At 45.5% G+C, this 26100-nt stretch overlaps 3 protein-coding genes across 7 annotated transcripts in view; 2 read left to right on the plus strand and 1 right to left on the minus strand.

Annotated features, from left to right (window-relative positions):
• The window catches only part of CPNE2 (copine 2), a 44855-nt gene extending 40680 nt beyond the window's left edge, over positions 1 to 4175 (plus strand). For all 3 annotated transcript variants that reach the window (XM_039558423.1, XM_010403458.3, XM_010403459.3), the window contains exons 15-16: positions 2455 to 2691; positions 3587 to 4175. In XM_039558423.1, the coding sequence (XP_039414357.1) occupies positions 2455 to 2691; positions 3587 to 3694 (345 nt within the window). In that variant the 3' untranslated portion in view covers positions 3695 to 4175. The remainder of the gene's footprint in view (positions 1 to 2454; positions 2692 to 3586) is intronic.
• Positions 4176 to 6879: 2704 nt separating this feature from the next.
• PSME3IP1 (proteasome activator subunit 3 interacting protein 1) lies at positions 6880 to 20753 on the minus strand. Of its 2 annotated transcripts, XM_039558483.1 has the most exons (7): positions 20665 to 20753; positions 17155 to 17300; positions 16886 to 16984; positions 14928 to 15049; positions 10823 to 10956; positions 8769 to 8833; positions 6880 to 7625 (listed from the first exon to the last, which is right to left on the minus strand). In XM_039558483.1, the coding sequence occupies exons 2-7, from the start codon at positions 17282 to 17284 to the stop codon at positions 7408 to 7410; spliced, it is 768 nt and encodes a 255-aa protein (XP_039414417.1). In that variant the 5' UTR covers positions 17285 to 17300; positions 20665 to 20753; the 3' UTR covers positions 6880 to 7407. The 2 variants fall into 2 exon arrangements, with proteins under 2 accessions (XP_039414417.1, XP_039414418.1); XM_039558484.1 differs by lacking the exon at positions 16886 to 16984 and having other exon boundaries at positions 20665 to 20746.
• A 282-nt stretch (positions 20754 to 21035) lies between these two features.
• RSPRY1 (ring finger and SPRY domain containing 1) overlaps positions 21036 to 26100 on the plus strand; it is a 35799-nt gene continuing 30734 nt past the window's right edge. Inside the window, exon 1 of one of the 2 annotated variants that reach the window (XM_039558397.1) lies at positions 21036 to 21140. The gene's annotated coding sequence lies outside the window, so the exon portion shown is untranslated. The remainder of the gene's footprint in view (positions 21141 to 26100) is intronic. The other variant, XM_039558398.1, reaches the window with a different exon arrangement.

The following is a 26100-nucleotide window of genomic DNA, read 5'->3' on the forward strand; positions in this document are numbered from 1 at the left end:
CAGAGGCAAGCCTGGCTTGGCTCGGGCATTTTTTTGGCAGCACAAAGCGTTATTGATGAGGGATCTCACTCCCCCGGGGTCTTCTCCTCTTCCATCTCATCTTCAGCTCGTGCATCAAAGCCACCCCTGGTGCTGACAGCTTCAGTGGCTGCCTGGACCTGCCCTCCTCTTCCTCCCGCTCTCGCTTGCTCCCAGCATTTCAAATAAAACCAAAAAATCCTTGTAGTTTTTCCATAGCAACATAGATCACAAACAGAGCCCTCAGCTCTTAAGGGATGGGAGACTAAAACATCCTGGGGCTGGGGGAGGGACAGAGGGATATTACACCATTTGTCTCTTGGGGAAGGATTAATAAGCTTTGGGGAATTAAAACTCACCTTTCCAGCAGGGTCCCTGCATCCAAACTGCCCCTTTTCTTACCTCATGCTGTTTAATGCTGCCAATCCCTTCAAGTCCCGCTCACCCTCCTGAACCTAATTGCTGATATCATTAACAAATGGATCAGGAATCATCCCAGGAGCCCATGTGGATGCAGAGGTCGGCCATTTTAACAACAAAAGGATGAGAAAGGAGGCAGGTGCTGCTGGATTGGTATGCCATGGACCCCCCAGCCTGGTCCCTGTGCACCAGCAGCTCTGATTGCGGCTTGGCGTAGGTTCCACCCTGACTGGGTGCTGCAGCTGGAGCCCAGAGGTGCCACCAGCACCCCTTTCCTGCTGTCATTTACTGACACTGCCAAAACTGTCGCTGCTCCTTGGGGAATCTCCCAGTGATGCTTTCCAGCAGTGCCCGCTGCTCCCTTGCTAATAGTGATGCTCATCGCCCCTACACAGCCCCTGGGCTTTGAAGCTGATCCCCAGCATCAGCTCTTCCTCCTTTTGACCTCTGAAATATGTTGTGATAAACATTTGACAAGCTCTGCCTCCCCACCCCTTTTCCTGCATACTTGCCAGCATTTTTCTCTGATCATGTTACGGATTTCACAGAAAAAAGGGAACAAAGGGAAATAGCCCTTTCCATGTTTCCAGTAGAGAGGCCAGGCAGGGAAGGGGAGAATCAGCTTAAAGTCATTCTCAGCTGCTCCCCTCAAGGTTTTATACTCTTCCTCCCTATACGCGTTCCCAGACAGGGTGAGGTCTGAGTCCTGCTTCCAGTTATGACCAGTGCAGGTCCTCTCCTGAAGTTTACTCTTGTCCTCTAGACTCACATGTTGCAGATCTGCTCTGCAAACTTATGTTTCACCATGATTTGCTCTCAAAAGTTCATATTTAGATAAAAACTAAACCCTGGGCAGTGCTGTGTAGGCAGGGTTAATGCATCAAAAGGGGCTGGAGTGGGGAAGGGTCTGGCTTGGGAAAACCTCCTCACCTCTGTCCTCAGGTTGTGTTTAAGCTCTGCGCAGCCTTGGAGTTTAGCACTGGAGACCATCAAGAAAAGATGAAGCTTAGGGAAGGTTTCAGGAGATGTGGGCTGGAGGAAGACCAGAAAAACAGGCTTGGGGCAGCACTCCCTCCTTTGCTTTTCCAGGACGCTGCACTAGCGGTTTTCAGAGGAAATGGAAAGAATGAGGAGCGGAACAAAAGGCTTTAATGCTCTTAAGTGCTTGTTTTCGTCATTTCTCCAGCACACACAAGCTCTGTAATGTGCCAAAATTGAGCCATTACCTTCCCTGGAGATGGAGGAGATGGGATTTTGGGGGGTCCACATCCTTCAGATGTGCTGAGCTGAGTCCAGCAGGACCATCTGTCCATCTGTTTGTTTGTTCATCCTTCCACAGCTCTGCAGGACTGCTCCTGGTGCCCTCCTTTTCCCAAGGGAAGGAGAGCAGCCTCTGATGCTGCTGCTCTGTCATCCCCCAGCTTGCTGGTACCCTCTGCATCCCCTCTCAGTGCCTCTCATACCCATGGCTTTTTACAGGAGATGGACAAGCCCTGAGCATGGGATGGCCCCACAGCCTGGTAGTGCAATAGGGGAGATGCTTCCCATCAGTGCAGGGAGATGTTAGATGTTGATGGGGAGCACCCCAAAACACACCCCACTGTGTGCAGGCAGGGGGAGATTTAATCTCCCAGCTGGGCTCATGTCCCAGCTCTGAACTCCTCCTGGCCCTGACATAAAAGTCCTGTACAGTTTAGAGGTTGGGTTTTTTGCATCATTAAGTACAATAAATCAGTAATTCAGAAAAATATTTAGGAGTGGGACCTGGTTTGTTATTTCTTCAAGATCTTTCAAAAGCCAGGGGGAATAGGAACCCTGAATTTCTGGGTTCTGCTAAAGGGAGTGATGCCAGCTGTCCTGGGAAATGGTGAACCTCACTCCCAAATCCCCAGGGGACCTGCCATCCCTCGACATGTGAAGCACCCTGTCCACTCACAGCCCTCACTGTGAGCCCTGGCTGCAGTGTGAGGGTGCTGGCATCCCAGTGGGTCTGACCCTGTGCCCTCCCCTCCACAGCAATACTTCATCCTCCTCATCATCACAGACGGGGTGATCAGCGACATGGACGAGACGAGGCACGCCGTGGTGCAGGCGTCCAAGCTGCCCATGTCCATCATCATCGTGGGCGTGGGCAATGCTGACTTTGCTGCCATGGAGTTCCTGGATGGGGACAGTCGGGTGCTGCGCTCCTACACCGGCGAGGAGGCCGTGCGCGACATCGTCCAGTTCGTGCCCTTCCGGAATTTCCGCAACGTGAGTGAGGGCAGCGGGGAGGTGATCACAGGGAGCAATGGGGTGTCAAGCCTGGAAATGACCCTGGAAGCAAACAACCATGGTAGAGGTAGATAGAAGCAAGAGGTACCTGCCTGTCTTACTCTGTCTTACCATCCCTCAGGGATGCTCCAGCATGGATCACATAAATCAGCGCTGCAGGCAGGGACAGAGAGGCTCTGCATCTCTAGTGGGACCTGAGCTCCCCCCTGTTTCTCCATCCCCTGTCATTGTCAGACGGGTGGGAGCAAACACCAGTGACTCAGAGCAGGGTCTGGGTTCCTGCAGCAGGGTGGGGCAGCACTGGGCTCACGTCCCTCGCCACAGTCCTGTGCTGGTTTTGGTGTCTCCCACACAGGTTTCATCCAGCACCCGTGATGTGCCACACACCAAGGGCTTCATGCTTAGTTGTCCTGAGCGTGAGCCCTATGCCACTGATCCCCTGTAGGAAGGGGCAATGGTGGCACTGGCCCTGCATATCCCCTCTGTGGAATGGTCCATTGCAATCATCCAGGAGACAGCTCTGGGCAGAGGCTGTTGCTGGCACAGGATTGATTGCCAAGGATGCAGCTTGTGCTTATCTTCCCCTTTTTCTGAAACTTACTGGTGTCTTTCTATTTCACCTCCTGGTACTCATACCTGTTTTTTCTGACCTACCCAGCATGTTTTATTCCTCTGTACCAGTGAATTATGTCCTGGAGGGAAGGGTAGTATAGAATATAATAATCCCAGGTGTATAAAATGCTGACTATCAGTAGACTCTAGGGGGTATTAAATGAAATGCGAAGATCTGGAGTTGGGGATAGCCCAGACACGTTTGCTTGGTTGGTCCCCTGTGGCTGTCCTAACACTGGTGTTGGTCCCCTTTGGCTCACAGGTCCCCAAGGAGACCCTGGCCAAAGCTGTGCTGGCAGAGCTGCCCCAGCAAGTTGTGCAGTACTTCAAGCACCAAAACCTGCCACCCATCAACTCGGAGCCCGCGTAGAGCTGTGCCAGGCTGCACCCTCTGCATGTTGCCGAAGCCTGTTGGTCCTGCCGAAAGCACGTTCCACATGCTTTTAAGAGAAGAATACCCTCCCTGAAACACTTTGTACTTCTTAATTTAATTGCTAAGTTCTTAAGACTCATTCCAGCGAAGGGTCTGGATTAATTTTGTACAGTCTTGGCCCGAGGTAACACTAAGCAGCCAGGCCATGCCTTGGTCCTGCTCTGTTGAGTCACTTTTCAGTATTGAATGTACTTTGTATAATTTCAGTGGTACAGGATATAATTTTTATGATCAAAACTTGCTTTTTCCAAGCAATGAAATGCTTAATATATTATTATCATGCAATGAACTGGTCGTTGTATAGTTCATGTATTTGCGTTGTACCTGTACATGTCAGGTTCCGTGTTCATTTTTATACTGTGTACATGTTATATTTGTTATACTCAGGTTAATAAAGAAACTTGGACATTTAAAACAAGAGTCTCCTAGATGGGAAGGTCTGGGAGCAGCTAACACTGTCAGCAGTGCTGGGTGTTTCGAGTTACCCTGACAGGGCCTGTCCTGGTCCCTCAGATGCTCTGCTGGCTGTGCCCCAGGATCAGCCGCACGCTGTCAACGACAGCATCCCAGAGGCAGACTTAGTGAAGGTGGATATCCTGGGGAAGGCAGCATGCCCTTAATGCCTCCCTGAGCTGGGTCTGTGTGCTTGGGAAAACCCCAGTGACCCCACAACAAACCATCAAAGGGAGTTTCACGGTTCACTGCTGCTTCAACTCTAGAAAATTTTCCAAGTCTGAGTAACAAAAGCTCCCTGCTGCCTGGGAGAAGATGGGCTAGGTAATGAAATCCTGCACTCTAGCAGCTCCTCGAGCTGCTCGTCAGCAATGTGCTAATTGCTGCTTTCTGCTGTTCCTAACTAGATTAAGGTCTTTTGAAGCTGAGGATGCTGATGAATATCCATCAGGGATCACCAGGCCTACTCCAAACTCAAGCAGACTACCTCCCTCCTCCCTGTTAGTGGAAGCTTTTGAGATGGGAGGTTGCTGTCCCTATGTAAAGCCTGCAGCCCTTTCTGCACACGCTACTGGTTGTGCTCTCTGCCACCGACCACCCAGCAACCTTGTGGCTGTCACTGCTGTCAGGGAGTCACCAGCACACAGATGGCCCTGGGCAGTCCCACAGTGAGCTGGCTCTAAGCACAGTGCTGGGTGAGACCCCATCCCTTGGGGGAGGTGGGACTGCTCCGTGAAACATTTGCCTTGCAAAACCTCCTGGAAGGAAAAATAAACAGCCTTCCAAAGGGAGAAGCAGCCTTTGAAGGGTGGCTTGTTTAAAAATAATGCTGTATCCAGCTCAGCTTCCAGATCGAAGTCTGCGGCTTTGGAAAAATTACTTTTTTTTTTAATTTCCATAAGAGAACCTCACACGCAGCTGCAGGAGCTTGTAAGCTCTTCTGCTAGTAGAGTATTTGTGGGGGTTTGTGGGGTTTTTTTAACACCTCGCTGAAGCTTTAACAACTAGCACAGACAACAAGCGGTTTATTGAGCTGTCCCTGGGGAGGGGATGAAGCACACACTATGCAGTCATGGTTTTTTCTTAGAAATAACCAAAAAAAAGTATCTAAATCCACCAGTGAATGAGAGTTGCTGGAGCCAGCCAAAGCCAGCTCTTTGTCTCCAGCTTTGGCGGCCCAGGGCAAGGTTACTGCCACAGCTGCCCTTTTCAGATCTGATTTATCCTTCATCCCATGCACTCTTCACTTCCCAGCACATCTCCCAGGGCACTGGAGTATTTTAATGTCAGGTGGCTTCTGCTGTACGAAGGTAAATGGGACCAACGGATGGAGTGAGGAGCTGGGACAGCTCTGCAGTTTGTTTACATGGGCCAGGCCCTGAGAACAGCAGAGCTGACTCAAAGGCATTCCCCAAGTGTCCTACTCCATTCTTTTAGGAATGGGAGAAAGGCAGAGGGCCCTCACATCTGCTTTTCCTGGATTATGTATCCTCCTGGCCTTGCATGGCTCAGTATAAACACCATCTCACCTGCAGCCCACCACCACATCTACCACAACTGGCTGGCAACTCCCACTATAAATTTCTGTCTAAATCAGGTATTTTGATTGCAGCTGTGCAAGATACCACTCAGGATGCTCAGCATGCTCACAGCTGGGCCAGGTTGCTCTGACTCTACAGTCAGGTTATTGATCTAGTTTAATGCCAGGGAAGAACACCAGCAGCTCTTTTTTTTTATTCAAGTTGCCTCTGCAACTTGAATAAAAAAACTTTTTTTTTTTTTTTTGTGCATCACTTCCATTTCACTCCATAGCTCAGTAAGATGAAAGTCACAAAAGCAAAGCATTAGGGAGGCTGCATGAGATCTATTTATTTTCCACCTGAAAGTGCCTTAATTACAGTAGCTAAAGAAGAGGCAGGAGCAACTCTGGAGTAAACACAGGAGGTGCCAGGCAGCCCAGAACAGGGGAGGAATTACAGTGTGTCTGTAAGGATCTGATTGTAGAACAGGGCTGTGCAAACAGAAAGGGTATTTGGCTAAGGATAGCTTCATTGTGACCACAACTCTCCCCATTTCCTTTGGAAAGTTCAACACTCAAGCTAAGGCATGAATCCACTACAGGCCTTGTTTTCTCTGCTTTTAGCCCAGCTGCTCCCTCACAAGTCCCTCAGTGTTGTGTCCAGGTAACTGCCCATTGGTATGCACTTACCAAGTGCTATCTCACAAGTGTAGCACATGAAGCAGGATTGCACAAAGACACTTCCACCCCTGAGAAGCTGAGCTGAGCTGTTCCAACCCTCTGAACTCCCATTAGCACACTGAGATTGAAAGGCCCTCAGCCCTACCTCTGGAGTTCTCCAGCTTCTGTACAAAGGAGTTTGGCTGAACAGAGGAATTCCACCCACTCTGGATTCATGCCCTTCAGGACACTGCTACTGAAAAGCTGTATAACTTGTCAAGCTCCCATGCTGGAGCAACAGCCTTTGAGCAGAAAAGCCAACTGCAGTTCCTGTGAACCCACTCAGACCAAGTTTTCCATTACCACCTCTGCTTTTGTGGGAAACTGACCTACACCTCTCTCCTGGGTGGTGGTTTGAGGGAAGGGCTGGTTGGGTAGAGCAGAAATTGATTAATGGAATGAGAACAATTATGAATGGCACAAGCAGAGATAAAAAAATGCATTCAGAACGTCTTTAATCATGTAACACTAAAACTTCTTTACAGTGTCATGGCAATCTACACTTCACCATCTGCTCAAATTTGGTTCTGCCCCCATTTTTCAAATACAGAATAAAAACGACATTTTAAAACAGAACACATGGCTGCTTCTACAAGACTTCACTGTTCAAGTGATTATTTTTTGCCTGTTAGTCTTGTATAGACTCCTTAAATCAACATAATTCTTTCCATAAGAATTGTAAAAGATAAAGCTCTCTCCTTCATACCCTCAGACCTTCGTTACATGGTTAGGTGTGCCTTCTGCTTTAGGATGGCAGCTTTTCTTCCAGGCTCAGTATGCACCCCAGAAATGGAAAGCTGGGGGTGGGGGGGAAATAATGAGTTACTTTAGGAGTATCTGAGTGTATTAAAGTTGAGAGGTTAGCTAGAAAGATTATATTTGGGGCAGAAGGATGCAACAAGCATCCACCAGGGCTTTGGAAGATATTCTGCACTACATTACACAGGGAGGGATTTCGTTATGGACCATCAAAGAAACTGTTGCCACGAAAGACAGAAGAGACAATCTTCCCAGTGGAATTAATAGTGCCTTCGCTGTCCGAGCTGGACTCCGAATCACTGCTCCCCGAGTAGGCGCCCAGGCCAGGCAGGATCCCAATGCACACGGCTGCTGAGGGACAATGCACTGTGGAGCCTCCCACTGAGCTGCTTCCCAAGGGAACGCAGGAGGGTTTTTCTGCAAGAGAGAAACCTCAGTCAGAAAAGAGAGTGCAGAAAAGGGCTTTCAATCAATCCAGGAACCACCACGTGTCACTCACCTGCTTTTCCCACATAAGCGGCGGATGATTTCGGGATTTAATTGAAGCATAAGGCAGCTTTATGCTGTAATAAAGCCATTCTGACAGGAAGGACTTGCTACCTCAGGGGATTTTTTTTTCTACTCATCGCTAGTTTAAGCCCAGCTCTATGCTGGCATTACAGATTTTTTATTCTAAAGTTGTCAGTTTGATGCTTGTCAAGTACCAAACCCACTAAACAAGAATAAATGGCTCTGCTTTGAGTAACTGAGTATTTTTTTTGCAATATAACAGCATAGTTGAGAAAAAGTTTTATTCCATCGTTCTGCTAGCCAACATCTCCCATCTTCCATGGCTAATTAATTATTTCTGCTGTTCTGAAAGTTTACTGAACAGAAGGAGATTCAGGAAGCGCCTTGGGTTGTCGTTACACAATTGCAGCTCACCCGATTTGTGTCAGAGTATCTTGACAGAAAGTCAATTGCAGCCCTGACAGCTAAAGCTGAAACACAACTTAATTTTTATTCTAGTTCCCCACAATTTTCTGAAACAAATTCATTTCAGGATGGACCAAATCACTTCAGAGCATGAAGCTGAAATGGATGTATACAAATACATCCAATGCTGCTGTGAAGAGGAAGGGGACGATCTGTTCTCCATGTCTCTTGCCCACAGAACAAGCATTAGGGTTGAAATGCACCTAAGGAGACTTCCATCAGTTATCAGGTTAAATTCTTTGAGATTAAATCAGTTAAGTGTTAGAATAAACTCTCTAAGGAAGGTGCACAGTCTTTATCTGTGGAGACTTAAGAGGAGCTTAGACAAACATCTGTCAGAACTGGTTTAGGCAGGGGACATCCTGATAACCCACAGAGGTTCCCTGCAGCCCTATTTTCCATGAAGGCTGTCAGCACCCACACTTAGCATTTCCACTGCTTTAAAAGAGAACATGCCAACCAAACTCTGTGCTGTCTTGCCCAGTGAAGGAACAGGAAGGCAAAACCTCTATGAGATTTAACCCCAAGTCAATTGCTGCTCAGTGACAGACACACATCTTCCCACATGCAGAAGTTGGGACATACCTTGATTCTTTTCGTCATGGTCAGTGTCTAGTTTCAACCTCTTCACACTGTTACCACCATCTGAACTGTGGAAAAAATAAGAAAGTGTCTTGTCTTAAGTGGTCTTGGCAACCACTTAATTACTGTGAAGTCATTGCTACATCTTTGCCTCAAATGCTGCAGCAAATGCCAGCAAGGTCCCCTGATGACCATCACCACTTCCACCGCCAGTAACTGAGGCTCCTTGGGGAACATGTGGGATCCAAGGAAGCATCAACATCTACACTACAAGTATCATTTGTTAAGCTGGGAAAGGAACACGCCTCATGGAGTCCTAGTCAAACCCCTTGCACAGCAACCCAGAGCTGCCTATTCAGCAGGATGTGCCCCACAGGAGACTGGGAATGACTACCTGAGCTTCAGGCACCCACATGACCACAGCCTGGCACATGTGGATGATTACCACGCTTGCTGGTGCTAACATCCATGGCTTTTCCCTTCCAGGGCTTCCTTCCCCTCCTTCAAGCATCTAGAGAGCCTGTTCTAAAACATCTAGAAATCTTGCACCCAGTACGCCCAGACAGTTTTATAGCAATTCACACAGCTGCAGTGTCTAGAAAAGTCCTTTTTTGGGTCCAAAGTGGCACTGGGAGAAAGGAGCATGGCTTGGACTTCTGACTGTTCAGAGCTTTCATAGCTCTCCCCTGTCACTGCTCAGATTCCCCCCCCTGCTCCTGCATGTTCCCAATTCTAAGCCATCCACATAAATAAATGCTTCCCAGATTCAGCTGTGATGAACTGATGAAGCATGAGCATTATTATGCATTAACTCTTTTCTGTCCCTATCAGAACACACAGTACAGATGAAAGGTTACTCTGTGCAGAGAGTTTTTAATAGTAATACATCCTTTACAGGAAATTACAAAGCTCAGGGAGCAGATGTAATTTCTGCAGATGTAGAGCTCACACTACACTTGCTTTGGGCCACTTTGCAATAAAAGATAAGATGGCAAAAATAGAAGACTGCAAAGCAAGTCTGCAATGGCACTGACATGTCAGTTAAGATGCTCTCTTTAAACAGATGCCATCTGCAGACTTTAGAAGTACCATTAAGCACATGCCAGCTCCTTTTCTACATCCTACTGGGTTAAGTACTAGTAGTTACAAGACAAAAACAACATTATTGGCTGCTTGTTATCAGCTCAGGGTTTTTCTTCTCTGCCTTCTCAAAACCCAAACTATCACCCAACCCCACAGACATTAGGTGGTGGAAGTGCTCACTTCAGTTTTCAGACACGCAATTACTGCTGTACTGGGAGCTAAACATCACCCTACAAGTTAAGCTTCTAAATTAATCTTGCATTCTCTGAGACAATTTGAACACACTGAATTTTGAGATGTCAGTAATCATTTTAAGTATTAGATGATTCATCTGTGGGAAATAAGTCAGGTCCCACATGCCTGGTTTCTCCATAACCTGTAGCACACCAGCAGCTGTGTTTGCAGGCCAAGATCAAAGCAGCAAACACATCACAAACCCAGCTGCCACCTCCCTGGGGTGGAAAGGGTGTTGATGTATCAGTGCAAACCACTGAGGAACACGGCAAGTTTCTCTGATGTCCTCAGGACCAAACTGTCACACAAAGCTCCTCTCTTGTAACCCCATGCTGTCCTGAGCAGAGATTAAAACAATCCACTTTTAACACAGGTAAAATTGGCTGATAAATTAGGCAACCTGAATGAAATTGCATTTGTGAGGTGACACTGATATCTACAAACAGAGACATAAAATAGATTCCCTCGATCCCCAAGCAGGATTGCCCAAGCCTGGCACTCTAAAATGAAGAGTCTACCCACTTGCTTTACACACGCTTATCTATTTGAATTGCTTCATGTTTTTCCCCACAGTTTGTGAGAGCCTATAGAAACAAGACTGGTCTTTTCTTATACCTTCCCCCTTTTTTCTTTAGGGCTAAGGTTTACACCTCACTCTCTGGAGGCAGTTTTGGCCTGCCTCCCTTTACACTGCTAACTGGGTTCCGTTCCTCATGAATTTATAGAGGTGTGAAACTAACCTTCTGTGTTTCACAGCTCCTGCCAACAGCTTTGCCTGAGAAAATTTGTTCTTGTTTTCCACTGACTTCATGGGCAATTTCTTCTCAGTTTCCTTCTTTGGGTCCATACTGACTCCCACTTTAGTGAGAGTGCTGTGAATTAAGGGTTAAGGATCAACTGGGAAGGAACGGGGAGAACAGACATTTCCTCCCTGATATATTTAGCCAGCTCTGCTGACAGCAGTGACTGAAGTTCATTCACATATTCTATCAAAATAAATTTATTTGTAATGACATTTAGCTGGTACCCTCGGCCAAAATAGAAGATACTTCACCCTCTGGGGTCAGAGCTCTGTCAGGTATCAGGGCCAGCTCTCCAATCCTGAAGATGTCCAGGCAGAAGCCTAGGAGCTGCTGTTCAGAAGCCAGAAAGGTGTAACACAAGACACTCAGCATCCATAAACATATCCACCATGCTTCCTTTTCCTAAAGGCCTTAGAAAAGCAAAAAAGGTCAGGCTGGACCAAAATGAACAAACCAAACAGGCAATGCAGTACTTCCCCTTCCACGGGGATCAACACATTTGTAATTCAAATTTGCTGCTCCACACTCTAATCCTTACCAGAAAAGCTAAGTAGCAATATGTGCACTCACTTCCACTCCTCGAATCATCTTTTTGCTGAGCCCAGCAGATTTCAGCCTAGCAAGACAGAACAGTTCCATTTTTTTGGGTTTGGTCTTTAGCACTCTACCTTTTCAGCTCATCTCTCTGTAAGGGCCACAAGGCTGCAACTGCTAGTCCAAGCACCAACCCCAAGAGGAAGGAGACAGACTGGTTAAGGGGGAACGTGGTCCAAGATTCACCCAAAAAGACTGCAACTGCACAGAAAAGCTGAGTAAATTTAAACAGTGTTAGCAAGGTGGAATGAAGCTGAAACCTATAATGAAGTAGAGAAGCTTAAGCAGGTTTTCAGATGGGGTAAGAAGGAGCTGGGTCTGTTTATTATTAGGGCACACTCTACACACACTGAACACGTTTCCTTATGGCAGCATCTGATAACAATGTCCAGCTGTATCTGATGAAGGGGATCTGTCAAAGACCCTGTTTGTAGATGAGATGCCAGGAGAGTCACACAAAATTCTGCAAAAATTTTAACTGCAGAGGCAAAGGCAAATTAACCTAGTTTAAAAGCATGTTTATAAAGTCAAATCTGGTATTCTAACAGTTTCTCCTCCGACTACAATTCCACAAACTGGAGTTTCACAGGTGCCCCAGTCACTGCAGACATATATTGGACAGTGAATTTCACATTGATGGCCCATATATTTGAAGCCATAGCTTTTTTCCCCACTGAACATTTACAAATCAAAAACTCTTAGACTTTGCTTTGAAGCGACACACTCAGTCTCCAATCACTTTACAGTCAGGAACATTCGGATGCCATTTCTTATTTGATTTTCCTAAGGATAAAGCAGTAACCCAGACTGCTCCTCACTTCAAGAGAAAGTCTTCTCAGCCCAAACCACTGTTCAATTTTATCTATTTTTGAGATGGCACAGGAGTGCCATCCTGTGGCTGTCCAGAGCCATCTGAAAGCTCCTTGCACCGAACACGGTTTGATGTTGCCACACAATTCTTCCACACACTGCAGTGTTCAACTTCCACATTTAGGTCCATTACCTTGTTATATTCTAAGCCTGGCTAAGGAACTCAAAGGCTTTTCTTTTAAAAGATACCAAATTACAGGCTTTAGCTTCCATCCAGGGTGGCATTCTCCTAAAACTCCTCAACTAGAAAGGCACAGCACATTTTTAGTAGGTATTTTATACATCCTGCTGTCATTAGCAAATGTAATGCTATATCCAGCCAAGAAGTGTTCCCTCTGAGGAAGGCAACATTAGAAATAAACCTCTCAATCTTAAATATCAACTGCACTAAACAAGCTGTCCTTCAGTAAAGCCAGCTTCTTGGAGGGGAACTGTTCCTACATTTAGGTAGCAGTGAAGACAAGATGATCTTGTTCGCAAATACTTCTTGGAAATGGCTTAAAAAAAAATTGTAAATCTTTATCTGGACAGTGGGGTCTGGATAGGGTAAGGAACAAATGTAGTTGTTCATGCAGGAGAAAGAAAAATTCCTATTCATCCATGCATATGAATCTCTTATGCTCAAGAGTACATTAAAATATTCCAAGGCATATTTATCCTGAAGATGTGTAATTTTGTGATTGTTCAACCCGAAAAATTAAGGAAAAGAAAATCTCTGTACTTGAATATTATGCAGTTTTTACCATGAAATTCATGCCTCTGGGTAGCTTAAATTAGATGCTATACCAGGAAAAAGAGCAAATAATGAAACCCATTGGGCTGACATTCCTCTTATTAATTTGGAAGAGCACTTAAACAGTACCTATAGATGCAGCACATTTACCTAGTACACAATTTTTTTGTAACAGGTTTTGTTACTGCAGTGATAAACCATTAGTAACAAACTGCAGAAGCAAAAAACACTTTTGCATTTCAGAACACCACCAAAAATTTCAAACAATTAATTTTGCTCCGAGGCTGCTTGAAATATTATTGTTAAATAAAAAGAATTTTAAAAGGAAATTAAATGGGTAACATTTCTGATTTTCGCATGAGATGAGGTGACTACAAAACATTCTCCCTTCCTCCACCCCATCAGCAATAAGTTCTACAGTTTAATTTTTACAGCAAGACTTCGGATTCAGAGCCACCAATATTGCTAAGACTGAGGTAAGATGGCCTGAACATCTTGATCAGGCCATTCAGGGATCTGGGTGTTATGTGGCTAATTCAAGGCAACTCAAGATTCCCTCGGGGCTGGTATGGTTCACCCCAGATGTATGTGACATAACGAGAGCTGTCAGCTGCTCCCACAGCCCAATCTTACACTGCACAACCCTGGATCAGCCAGCCCCGCGAGCAACCATCACTGAAACTAAATATATCCCATGAATACCCCATTACTAGATCCAGCAAATCAAGAAAATACTCCAAATGCATAAACTAACTGCAGCCTATTTCTGAAGTTAAAAAATTGCATCAGCTTTCTCATAAACGTATTCCTGAGCTAATTGAGATGCTCTTCACAGGACACATGCTCCAAATAGTAAATCATTGACTAACACAAGGTAAGACCAATCTTTATAGTATCAGCACTATTCAATTTTATTTGCTGACTGGTTTTGGTCACCTCCTTGTGTCCACAAACTCTTTCATTTATACTAAAGCTTCCCTGAGAACTTGTGTCTTGTTCACCCATGACTCAAAAGCAATAGAGACAAAGAAACCATCAGATTCTGCATAGGTTCAGTAAACGTCAAAAAAGCAGTATTTTGATAAGCACAGAAATTCTCAAATCATTCCAACCTCCCTTGACTGGCACTAATTAGAGAGAAAAAACATCCTATATGATTTTCCAGCATATCTTCAAGAAAATTAGGCATTTAACAGCAAAGCCAAACTGTCCTGCTCTTAGTCCTGCCTACAAGTGCGTATTACCCAAAGGAGCCAAGTCTCCATGGGCTTCTCCCAGAAGAAAGTCAGCACATTTGCACAGATGTATTTAATTTCTCATCCTGCAGGTATCAGCAAGGGAGAAAGTATCTAATACTTCAAGAAGAATAACAGAGAGAGCAATTCAAACATTATTTCAAACAGGTATGTTAAAATCAGGCAATATACAAAAAAAAAAAAAATTGTATTGTATACAAATACAAAAAATATTATTTAATTTTCCCTAAGAAGACAAAAGGAAAATATTAGAGATAAGAGGCTGGTTTTTCTTTGTGTTCTCATTCTCTTTTTAGTGATGGTATATCATGACCCCAGTAACAGAAAAAAACCAAACCACAACCAAAGCCCAAAACAATGGAGAGGGGAGAAGGAAAGAAAAATACCAAAAAAGTGGGAGTTGAGGGGGGAATATCAAACATTGCAGTGGTCAATCAAAGCTACAATGAAACCATTAAACTTTGAAAGTATATCATTATACACATTCTGTAAAGTAGTTTTATAAAAAGGATGTCAACTGACAGAACAAACTCCAGCCCATTCTTACCCTCCTCTAGGTAACCACCAGCCATTTTAGTGCAAAGGATATTCTGTATTCATTTAGTTCTTTCAGCTCTTCTTCCCTTCGTTGCTTTTCTAGTAGCTCTTGCTGCCGAGAAACCTCATCAAGGAAATGCGTCTCATCTTCATCTAAGCCTCTTACCATATTTTCTGAATAAAGAAAAAAGAAATTTGTTGTTTTGGTTTCAGACACCAAGTCTAAGTCTGTCTCCTCAGAATGTTCTTCAACCAACCAATAACCTAAAAAAACCACATTACTTCTTCCCTCAGAAATCTTGCCTCAAAATAGGAAGTACATTTTCTAGAGCAAACAATTAGTAGCTAATTAGTTTTAACACCTGTTCAAAAAAAAAAAAGTAGAAGCAAGACAACTCCTAATGTCCAAATAAAAACAAATTCTTTCTAAACATGCTATCCTACTTTAAGGAAAGTACATGCAGCAGGAAGGTCTTTTATTTCCTGTTCTGCAAATGTTCAGCGTCTCTTGAGCACACAATTTAATTAGAATGACAATAAACAGTATGTTTTAGAAAGACCAAATCTTGCTGTTTGTAGTCACCATTAGAAATCTTAGCCCAAACATCACCTTTAGTCTTCATTAAAGTTGAATTCCATCTGAGGATTTTTAGGCTTTTACATGAAGTCACCATATTTTTAACCTCCACCCACATAGGCAAGCCCCAGTCACTTTAAGGGCGTTAAATTATCATTTACACTGATAATTAGCAAGCTTGTGTCTTTGACAGAAAAGCTCTGGAAATCAATTATTATTTGAGGTTACTTTATAAAAGCCAATCCCTGCTCCTTCCAACTCACGCAGAGCTCATTCATAAATCTTTAAACAGTAACTTGTAGCACTCACTACTACTGCTGAGGGCCCCCTCAGAGAGCAGAAGTAGCAAAACTTGGGACATTTTTTGAAGCAAGTGACATGAATTAATTTTATTTTCTGCCTGCCTCATCTGCAAACTAAGAGGAGCAGCCACTGAGGTCCTTTGAGCTGAGGTTTTATTGAGGTTCCCTCATAGGTACGCTGCAGTAGGTTTTGCTCTCCAGGTTAGCTGGTATCTAATATTCTGCTGTGGTTGCCTTAAAAGCAGAAGTGGGTTTACTTCTCAGGGCTGCTTCCCATTCCAGTACTTGGTTTACCAAAGCAAAGGTGTTGCAGATCTAATATAACTGGGCAAGAAAAACTATTAATTTAGACAGTTACTAGAATCCCTTCCCATTCAGGCTGACAGCAGTCAGGTTTTGGGTGGCTCCTTGGACAAGAATTGCTTAGTCATGTCACCAAAAATGACTGGGATCAAAAGTTTACTGAAGTTAACTGTAAACTCTCCAGTTGGAAAGAATCCTGTAGGCCCAGTTGGAGACTTTAATGCATTAATGCTGCTATCTGTATTTTCCATTTTTCAAAGGGCTTTTCTATAAAACCAGAAATTTAAACATCAAGAGAAATTAGGTTCCCATTTCATTAGAAGAGTCAAACATCTACTTTTGAAGAATCAAAACAATGTAAATTTACTTCTTCCAAATCATAATCTTAACTCTCAAATCACTTTCAGTCAAATAATTATGGCTTGAAAATGTAATAGCTGCTCTAACAGGATTTCTTTAATTGATTCAAGCAGATGAGTTAAAGCATGAGTTCAATAGTCACAAAACCACAATACACTTCCACTTTTCCATGAATTGCTATCAAGTTTGGTTGGTTTTTGTTTGATTTGATTTGATTTTACATGCAATATAAGCCTAGTATTCAACACTTTACAGGAATGCAGCTTTGTAACTGCAAACACCTTTTGAGTTTTGCACGTGTGCAGTGCTGCCTCAGTATCCAGAACGCATTCCTTTAAGAATCCAGGATTTCAATAATACTCTCCTGAAGCCTTTGTTTCCCTCTCAGAGAGGGAGACAAGACACACAGATATGTCCTTTTGTCAGAAGTTGTGCATGCAACACATGCAGTTTGCTGCTGGTGCTTACTGAATTTAAATTGCTCCTCAAACTCCTGCTGCTTCTTTTCTCTCTGTTCCTGGAGCCTTTCATACAACGACCGTGGGTCATATGCCTCCTCTGGGCATTCTGAAAGGAACAAATCAGGATGGGAGACCATACGTTAGAAACACTCCGTTTCTTCATGTAAAAACCTTTTGAAATTATAGAATACAAGCCATTCCTTTTTATTTCTATTTCCCACAAAAGTGAAATATTCTCAGATCTTCTTCCTGTAATTATTAAAATTTATCCCATACCTTTCGGATCCTCAGGTTTTCGGACCTTTTCCCATTCCTCTTGCCTTCTCTTTCGTCGCTCCTCTAGCTCTGCTTCAGATACAAACCTCTTGTTAATCACAAGGTCAGCAGTACCATCTCCTCCATCCATTGTGGAATAGTGTCTCCTAAAAACACAATATGAAAGATATCAGGAGTCTGATTATGCTTTCCAATGAGTGAAACATTACTGAACATCCTGAAAAACAGACCTGCTGCCCTTAAAATAACTTCAGTTCTCTAAAGAACACTTCATAGTAAGCACTGAGACACCAACTCACTGTATAACTGCTAAGACTAATAAGCATCATCTATTACTCCTCCTTTACTCTTTTTCATTATTACATCTTTCCTGCTAGTTTTCTACCTCTGTTTTTCTGAAAGTCGTATTTTAATGGATTTACTTTGCTTAAATAAATATTAAATATCACCTACACTCCCATTCTTTTATTTCTGTTCTTCCACGTCTCTGTTCGGAAGAGAAATAAAGTGAGAGCAAAACATCAAATCCCAAGTTCTTTTTGCCCAACCTATGGAAATTTGAGAAAGCTTGCCTGTTTTCAGTTGTTGAATGCATGTATTTATAAGTGATTAATAGTGAGATTTCAGAAATTAGCAACTGTTCTGGTTTTGGCTGGGACAGAATTAAGCTTCTTAGCAGATAGTACAGCTCTGTGGTTTGGATTTAGTGTGACAGTAAAATTGATAACACTTGCAGTTTTAGTTGTTGCTCAGTAATGCTCTAAGCCAGGACTCCTGAGTGTCTCATGCTCTGACAGTGAGGAGCTACACAAGAAGCCGGGAGGGAGCATGGCCAGGACAGCTGTCCCGAACTGGCCAAAGGGATATTCCATAGAACCGTGCCCAGTATATAAACTGGGGGGAGCTGGCTGGGATTTGCTGATCACTCTTCAAGAACAGGCTGGGTACTGGGTGGTGAGCAACTATATTGAGAATCACTTGCTTGTCTTGGGTTTACTCCTCTGTCTCCTCTTCACTGCTGTTACTATTGTTAGTTTATAATCAATACTATTAGTATTAATACTGTATTTATTTTGTTTCCGTTATCAAACTGTTCTGATCTCAACCCCTGACATTTATTTCTCCCTGTCCTCCTCCCTGATGAGGCAGGGCAGGGAGGGAGCAACTCTGAGGTGCTCAATAGCAACTCATCTCTCCAGCCTCAAAAACCTCCTGCAGCTCCCTGCAGCCCCAGGGAGAGCTGAGCTGGGACAGGCTGTGCTCGGGGCTGTCGGGGTTACCTGGAGTTCAACCAGTGAGTGAGAGAGGGAATTCCCCAAGGCTAAAACAGAGCTTGGGTTAGAGAATGAGCAGCACTTCCCCTGAAGAGAGCACAGCCCCTTCCCACACAGTGCAGCCACCCTCTGCTTCAAGATTTCAATACGAGGTGCAGGGTGAAGATGCTCCAAGTAGTCGACTTAACAAGGAGACTTGTCTTGACACCCATAAGCCCAGGATGAAACGAACTGCTTCTGTAAGTCTAGGCATCTCCTTTCAGAATTATTCTGCCAGCTCCATGCTACGCAATAAAGCCCTAATGCCTGCTTTTGTTTCAAACCTGTACATCAAAACTGTACACAGAAGTACAAACACGAACACAACCAACAGAGCTTTTCATTTAAAGACATACTAACGTAACTTTTTTCTGTTTTATTATCTCCCTGATATAACTGCAGCAAGTTAAGGACTACAGATGACTGCTCACAGTTCTGTCAAGCACTATTAATTTGGGATCTCACCCTGTCTGCATTTCAGCACGGAAGAGATCCCAGAACAGTTGCTCTTCCAAGGAGGAAGGGATGCAGTAGCCCAAGTAAGGGAAGAAACCTGTTTATCATCCTTCCTTCATACCACAAGGAATCACTCCTGCAGGCAGTCCGGAAATCCTTACAAAAACTGATACTTTTATGGGATATCATTTCTAACAAAAAAGAAAAAATTGAGGTCTCAGGAGAAATCCAGGTTAGAGCACTGGACAAATTTTTGTTACAGCAGGATGCATTCTGAAGGTGGGTGTTATCAAAAGAAGTTAAGACAAAAGGATTCTCTTAATAGTAGGTGACAGGAAGGACAGATCTAGGGCTGGTGATTTTCTCTTTTTTTAACTTTTCTTTCTTTCTTTTTTAATATCTAACCAAAAAATCCACCTTAAGACAAGTCCACTTTCCAGACAGCATGGAACACTCGCTCTTTGAGTGTAATTTCTGAAGGTGGTTCAAGCTGGAAACCTACAGAGAAGATAAAAATTGAATCTCACTGCTGAGTACAGGTCCTGATCACAAGGGAGCTTTCCTATCCAAGTGCTGCCTAAACGACATAATTTATTTCTCCACTTGTGTCATCTCAACCCATATACTTAGGGAGGAAACAAAAGGTTCCAATACAGTGGTGAGAGACAGTAATAAAACCAAACTGAGAGAGAGGGATTCTACAAGAACATAGTATCCTCTGGGGACTAAAGCCTTCAGCAGCAAACCACCTGGATCAGTCAGTTCACTTAGACAGTATATTTTAAGATACATGAAGTGGATTAGGGTTTAATTATGGCCTGAGATGCAGCAATGGTGTTTTCAATACTGTCCTGAAAACTCGTGTCTGATACTGACAACCCCATCTTGGGGCACAGGGATGTGGGAGGAAAAAAACCCATCAAGCAGCATCATACTAAAGTTCGCTTACACTTACAAAGTTTGCTAACTTGTTATATTCTTTGCCCTCTCACATCTGAAGCAAACACACACAAACCAGACCCAACAAAAAACATGTACTTGGCAACTTTCCCCTGTTTATCTGTGTTTTCGTCTGGTGACTGTATTCTAGGGCTATGCTGTCACTGCAAATGACAGAAGTTTGTCACAGCTGCAGACTGCAGGGTTTTACACTACCAGATGGTAACACCCCCAGAATCAAAAAACCTCCCAAACTTTACAGCCCTTGCCACCACCTAGGCTCGAACATGTGTAGAGCAGCGACGGTGTCTTGGGTACCCGTGTGCAGCTTCCAATACATTCAGCCCCCATTAAATAACAAAGATTACTTTACCTACTCATTTCATCAACCCACCATTGAACCAACTCGGGCAGCGCTCCCCGCACCCCCGCAGCACATCAAATATCGCGCTGCGTGCCGAGCCCGGAGCCGCCCCGGAGACGGAGGGCATTAATCGCTCCCCATCAGCTGAACCCACCCCTGGGCCCCGCTTCCTGCGGTGTCCGCGGAGCTCAATGCGGGGAACCCTCCTGGGCGTGCCGGGCTCGGGCTGCTCCGAGCCCTCACTGCGACCTCTTCTCCCCACCTTCCCTCCAGCCCCTCGTCCCGGGAGCGGCGCCCGACCCACCGCGCGCGCAGGGCCCAGGCCCGGCCCCCTTCATCCCTGCACCCAAAGGTCCCCGCGGCCCGGCCACTGCCGCTTTCCTCGCCCCCGGGCGGTTTCCCCGGTCCCGCCGCCCCGGGCCCGCCCCCGGCACGTACCGCGGCCCCTCACAGCGAGCGGCACCGCCGGGCCCGCAGCGCCGCCATTGACCCCGCTCCCCTCCGCCGGCCGCCCCGCCCCTTCCGCCCGCCACAGCCAACCGAGAGAGCTCTTCCTCCGGCGGCCCCGCCCCCGCGGCAGCCAATCCCCGCCGCACTTACGGCAGGCAGAGCGGCGCGCGGAGGGGACGGGGGTTGGCTGACGGGAGGACGTCACGGAGACCCCGAGCCGCGATTGGGCGAAGCTCTCGTGCCGGGGGCGGGGCCGAGGGCGGGGCGGGTCGCCCGGGAGACGGCGGGGGGCGGGGCCGCGGGGCGGGCGGGGCCTGGGCCCGGGGCGGGGCCGCGCCGTGAGTCGCCTCCATCTTTCGGCACAAAGGAGCGGCGGCAGCGCCGGGCCGGGGCCGGTTAGGGGCGGAGGGCGCGCGGTTCGCGGCGGCCCCGCTGCGCTCCCGGCGGGGCTGCGCGGAGCTGAGGTGAGGCAGGGCGGGCGCGGCCCGGCGGGCGGATGCTGCGGGGCTGGGGTGGAGCGGGGCGCGCATTGGGCTCGGGGAAGGGACAGCGCCGGGCTGGGCGCTGGTGGCCCCGGTGCCGGCCGTGCGTTAATGAGCGAAGGCACCGTGCTTACCCCAACCCGCTCTCCGCTTCCCTGGGGGCCGCCGGGGCAGGTGCAGGTTGGGGCGGGGGCCGGGCCAGCGCAGCCCCCCGGCCCCAGGCAGCGGCCCGGGGTCCCGTCGGCTCTGGTGGCTGATGCAGCTGCCCCCCAGAGATTGTAAGCAACCCCCCGGCTGCCTCTCCGGGGCCACCGGTACCTCTCCTCCCGGGGGGGCAACCAGCGCGAAGAGGCGGGTGGCCGAGGTGCAGCCCCCGGGTGGCCGAGGTGCAGCCCCCGGGTGGCCGAGGTGCAGCCCCCGGGCTCGCTGAGCTCTCCCGGAGGCCCCGGAGCTGGGCAGAGCTGAGCTCGCGTGTGGAGTTGGGAGCTCGGTAAAGAAAGCGGCAAACGGTGAATGAAAGGTGGGTTTAGCGAGCTGGGGCGCCCTGAGTCCGGCGCTGCTCAGGGCCGGGAGGGGTTGGAAGTTCCTAACGGCGCCTCCCGGGTGCGGGGAGAGCTCCCGGGTGCTCGTATGACTTGCAAAACAAGGGCTTGGCTATAGCGGTTTTGGTGTGCGAGGGGCAAAATGACATCGAATCGCGGAATCGCAGACTCGACGTGCTGCCCTGGCAGCTCGGAAACACGACAGTGTTCTTGAGCCCTTGAATATTGTTACATGAATGTGAGGAGTCAGAATCCTGAAAACTATTTCTCGCTCTCAGTGTAAGAGTATTTATGCAGAGCGAGTTTTCTGTCTTTACAGAGGAGGTATGAAGGTGTGGAGCAGGCCACTCGTTTACCTGTATCTTTTGTTTTGCATTCTTAAGCGATAGATTAGGCAGCGGCACCTTTGCTACGGGTTGCGGTAACACCTCGGCTCTGCTCTGTTCTCCCACTTCAGTGCTTATAAAGCAGGATTTTTTTCACTGCTTGTATTATGCCCGTATCGAGCATGAGTTTCTCTTTTAAGCGCTTTGATTCCGTCCTGCTGATCGCTGTTTCTATCTCGCATGCCTTCATTGACCCCCTCTTTTTAGGAACTGCTGTTCTTTTATATGTTCTGCCGTGTAGCAGTAGGTGCAGTGTCCCTTCTGGCCACAATCTTAATGTAGGTCCCAAGAACGACTGTAGTCACCTTACTTTTCATTTTCTGTTTTGTTATTGCAAACTCCCATCCCTGAGGCCAGAGTTCATTTTGGTGCTCAGCTGGTGTTATCAGTTTTTCTCACACAGTGAAACTTTGGTCCATGGAGAAAGACATTAGAGCTGCCTTTTCTCTCCTAAATTTATTCAGCCTGCTCTGTTTTCTGAATGCTGGTGTGTTTGGTGGGGTTTTGTTTCATTTTATGTCTGCATCAGTGTCTGTTTTCTTCAATACAAGAGATTTTTTTTTTTCTACTTAGCACTAGCTTTGCCTCAGGATTTTTGTTTTTCTGTCCTTTGTCTTGCATTGAATGCATGTATTTGTTTTGGTGTTGTTTTCTCATGGTGGTCCTCAGCTCAGTTCTGCTTTTCTACTAATTTTCTCTACATCCATCACTGCCATGAGGTTATCATCATGTGGAAGCCTACATCCACTTGTGTACTGTGACTTTCTCTTGTTTACTTCCTGGTATTAAAATTTTTGCTATTTTCTTGCTAAACTATACAGATTTTTAAGCGGTGAATGTTCTCATCACCTATGAGCCATCTGAAATACTCCCTTGCATCTTGTCTTCTCTTGGATTCCTGTATTTGACTGTGGATTTCCGGAGGACTGTGCATTCTCAAAACTTGTCATATTATTTTAAGAGTCTGTGATGCTGTTAAATGTGGTTTTGTTCTGCATTTATCCAAATGCACAGAATTGATCTGTTCTTTGATCTAAATCTGGCCCATTCTTCTGTAAGCGCTTTTGCCTGTGTCTTTGTTCTCTGCTGAAGTCCACTCAGCAAGAGAGGCCCTTTCTCCTCCTGGCACCCATTCCTCTGTCCCTCCCTTTAGGACATTGCTATTACTGCTTTGTGCCCCAGTCTCTGCTGTTTGTTTCTATTTACAGGTCTGCTTGAACAGATTGTGAATTTCCCGTGGTGTGTTCTTTTTCAGATGAGTGAAGCACAATTGTGGTTGCATGATCACTTCTTGTCTCTGCCCTTTTCAGCCACATGTTCTCTTGAGGTTCCTGCTAACTGAAAGTTTTCAGCTTCCCCTGTCCATCACTTGAGTAGGAAGCTCCTCCAGGGTATTTTAGTGCTGTGTTTTGCATTCTGCACAACTCTTGTCATAACTCTTGCTGATGCTGATTGTTTATTAGCTTAGCCTTGCTTGTTTACCCACTCTTACATTGCTGATAGACCTAATCCAGCTTGTCCACCTCCCTTATCAGCTGTGATACCAGTGTGTGCTTGCATGGACATGGGCTTATTGGTTTCCCTGAGGTCTTTAACTTTCCTTTTTATTTACTTTCAGCCTCTTATACGTGGAGTTTGACTGCAATGCTTCATGGTAGCCACTGTGGTATCCTACTCTGTGGCCTCATAATTTGGTGATCAGTCAGTGGCTCCCTTGTACTCTCACTGATAGATTATTTTGTGCTTTTCTTAATGTTCTTTTTTCTTCCTCTTGAGGGACATGATGGTTTTCTGCACAACCCTGCAGTGCTCTTCTTTGGTACATTATCAGTGTTTTCACATAGGAGGTCTTGGCTTGCAATGCATTTCATTTGCTGTGAGCCTAATGGATAGGACTGAAATAGATCACTTATAATATTTTGGTTCCCTCCTATAAAGTAAAACATCTCTCATTTTCTGCCCATCAGGTGGAATCAGAGTCAATTTTCCTCAAGCTTTTTTCTTGTTTGTTAAAATTAAGGAATAACAGAAAGAGATTTAGTAGTGTAAGCAGTAAGTTAGTGATAAAGGCAGTGATTTGTCATGGAACACTTCCTGGCCTGTAACTCTTTAGGTTTCTTCATTCAAATTCTTTCATATCATTATCTCCCCTACCTGGCAGTGTGCTGTGTTTGGAAATGTTCTCTGCTGGTCATGTAGTTATGTGGTGATATCCTCATAAAGTGGAGCAAGGCTCATCATGTGCACTGTGTGGTTTCCCTCTCAACACAGAGGCAGCAACTTAAAATGCTGTCACCTTGTAGTAAATTGAAGGCCAGCTAATGTCATGATATTTATCCTGTTCTGCTCTGTTATCAATGTGTTGTGTTCAGCATTTCAAACTGCTTTTGTGGGGTTTGTTTCCTCTATTAAACTAATGATTACTCAGTAGACTTTGAATTTATTCATTCATTTTAAAGCAGTGCAGGCAGTGGTTCTTTGCTGGGATTCCTTGTCTTTCAAGTATCTCATGTGCTTTGTATTTCCGTGTGTCCTCACAATATATTTTATTTTCCTGGTCTGTGTGTGGTAACTGTAAAGTTGGCATTGCAGGGCAGTGGCTGTGCCAGCATGACCTTTATTTCCTTTTCTATTCTTCATTATGTTGCTGAGGTCTAATAAAAGTCAAATGTTCACACATGACTCATGAGGTTGCATGACTGACCAATGCATCACGATCTCTCTTCAGCAGTGCTTGTAATTACCTGCCCTTGATCTACCATTACTGTGACCAAACTTGTGCTTTGGAAGCACAGTTCTGCCACGGGAACTTTGTGTAGTTGGTGGGCTTTGCCCATTCAGTCAGGATACCTGGCAGTCCAAAGTGTGGGATGAGGTTGTTACTTCTTGGTTTTAATGCATGTTTGTTAGATGGAATTCAGTGAGTTGCCATGATCAGTAACAAGAAATCCATCTTTTTCCTAATAAATCTCTCCCCTTGGGGAAGGAGTGGTTTCTGAGTATATGAAACACAACTGTAATTAATTTTCTCCCTTTCTAAGGTGCTTTTTTTTTTTTTTTTGGTAGAAAATGCTTCCCTTTTGCTCTAATTATCTGCATATCTTGGTGTTTTGTTAGATGTGAGGAGAAGGACAAGAGTTGAGGACATTTTGATCTGAAGTGTTGGCATGGGTTTTTGGATTGCTGGCTTCGGTGCATGTGCACAAACAGATACAATTACAGCTTGAATCATAGGTTAGAGGGCAGCTGGTGTACTAGGAGGCTGCGCTGTTCATGTGTATCTTACACCTTCCTGCAGACAGTGGGACATGCTAGAAAGTCATACTGAAAAAAGGAAATCCAGCATGCTTTTTTTTTTTTTTATTCTTTTTTTTCTAAAAGCAAAGCTGTCTGGCATGGAGCAGGCTTAGAATTGTTCTCCCTGCTTTTAAAAACATTCAGCTAATGGTGAATGAAGAATGGTGTGTGTTTGCACTCAAACTCTGGTTAATCTATCAGTCCTGAAATAAAAGACTAAAAAAAAAAAGTTACAATAGGTGAGTTATCCTCTCTTTAGAGCATTACCCCTTTGTAACATTTAGTGAAGGGATGTTTAAATGTAATGATCAAAATAATTTAATCTTAATTCTCCTGAAATGCCTCAGAAAGTTATTTAACAGAAGCCCCAGGTGACTGAGACTTTGCATTCCTGGTACTATTACAGGATTTTGAAAGCCTCTTAAATAGTTTTTGAACTTTCTGCCTTTTATGACTAAACTGGGTGCACAGTCTTGCTTAAACCATATGTAGACTGCCTCGTGAGACACATACGTGCTCATCTTCCTCCCACTTCTTACCCACCTGCGCTTGTCCGAGCAGTCTCTAGGGCAGTCAGCCCCCTTCCCCTCCTTTGACCAACTTCCCTCTGGGTTTCTTCGTACTGACAGAGGCCCTAAAGCACTGTAAGAAAATACCACAGCTCAGTGGTTGGAGCAGAACACCTGTGAGACCTGGCAGAAGCACTTGTTACACGTG

Source organism: Corvus cornix, chromosome 11 (genome assembly GCF_000738735.6).
Source record: "Corvus cornix cornix isolate S_Up_H32 chromosome 11, ASM73873v5, whole genome shotgun sequence".
Taxonomy (NCBI): Eukaryota; Metazoa; Chordata; class Aves; order Passeriformes; family Corvidae; genus Corvus; species Corvus cornix.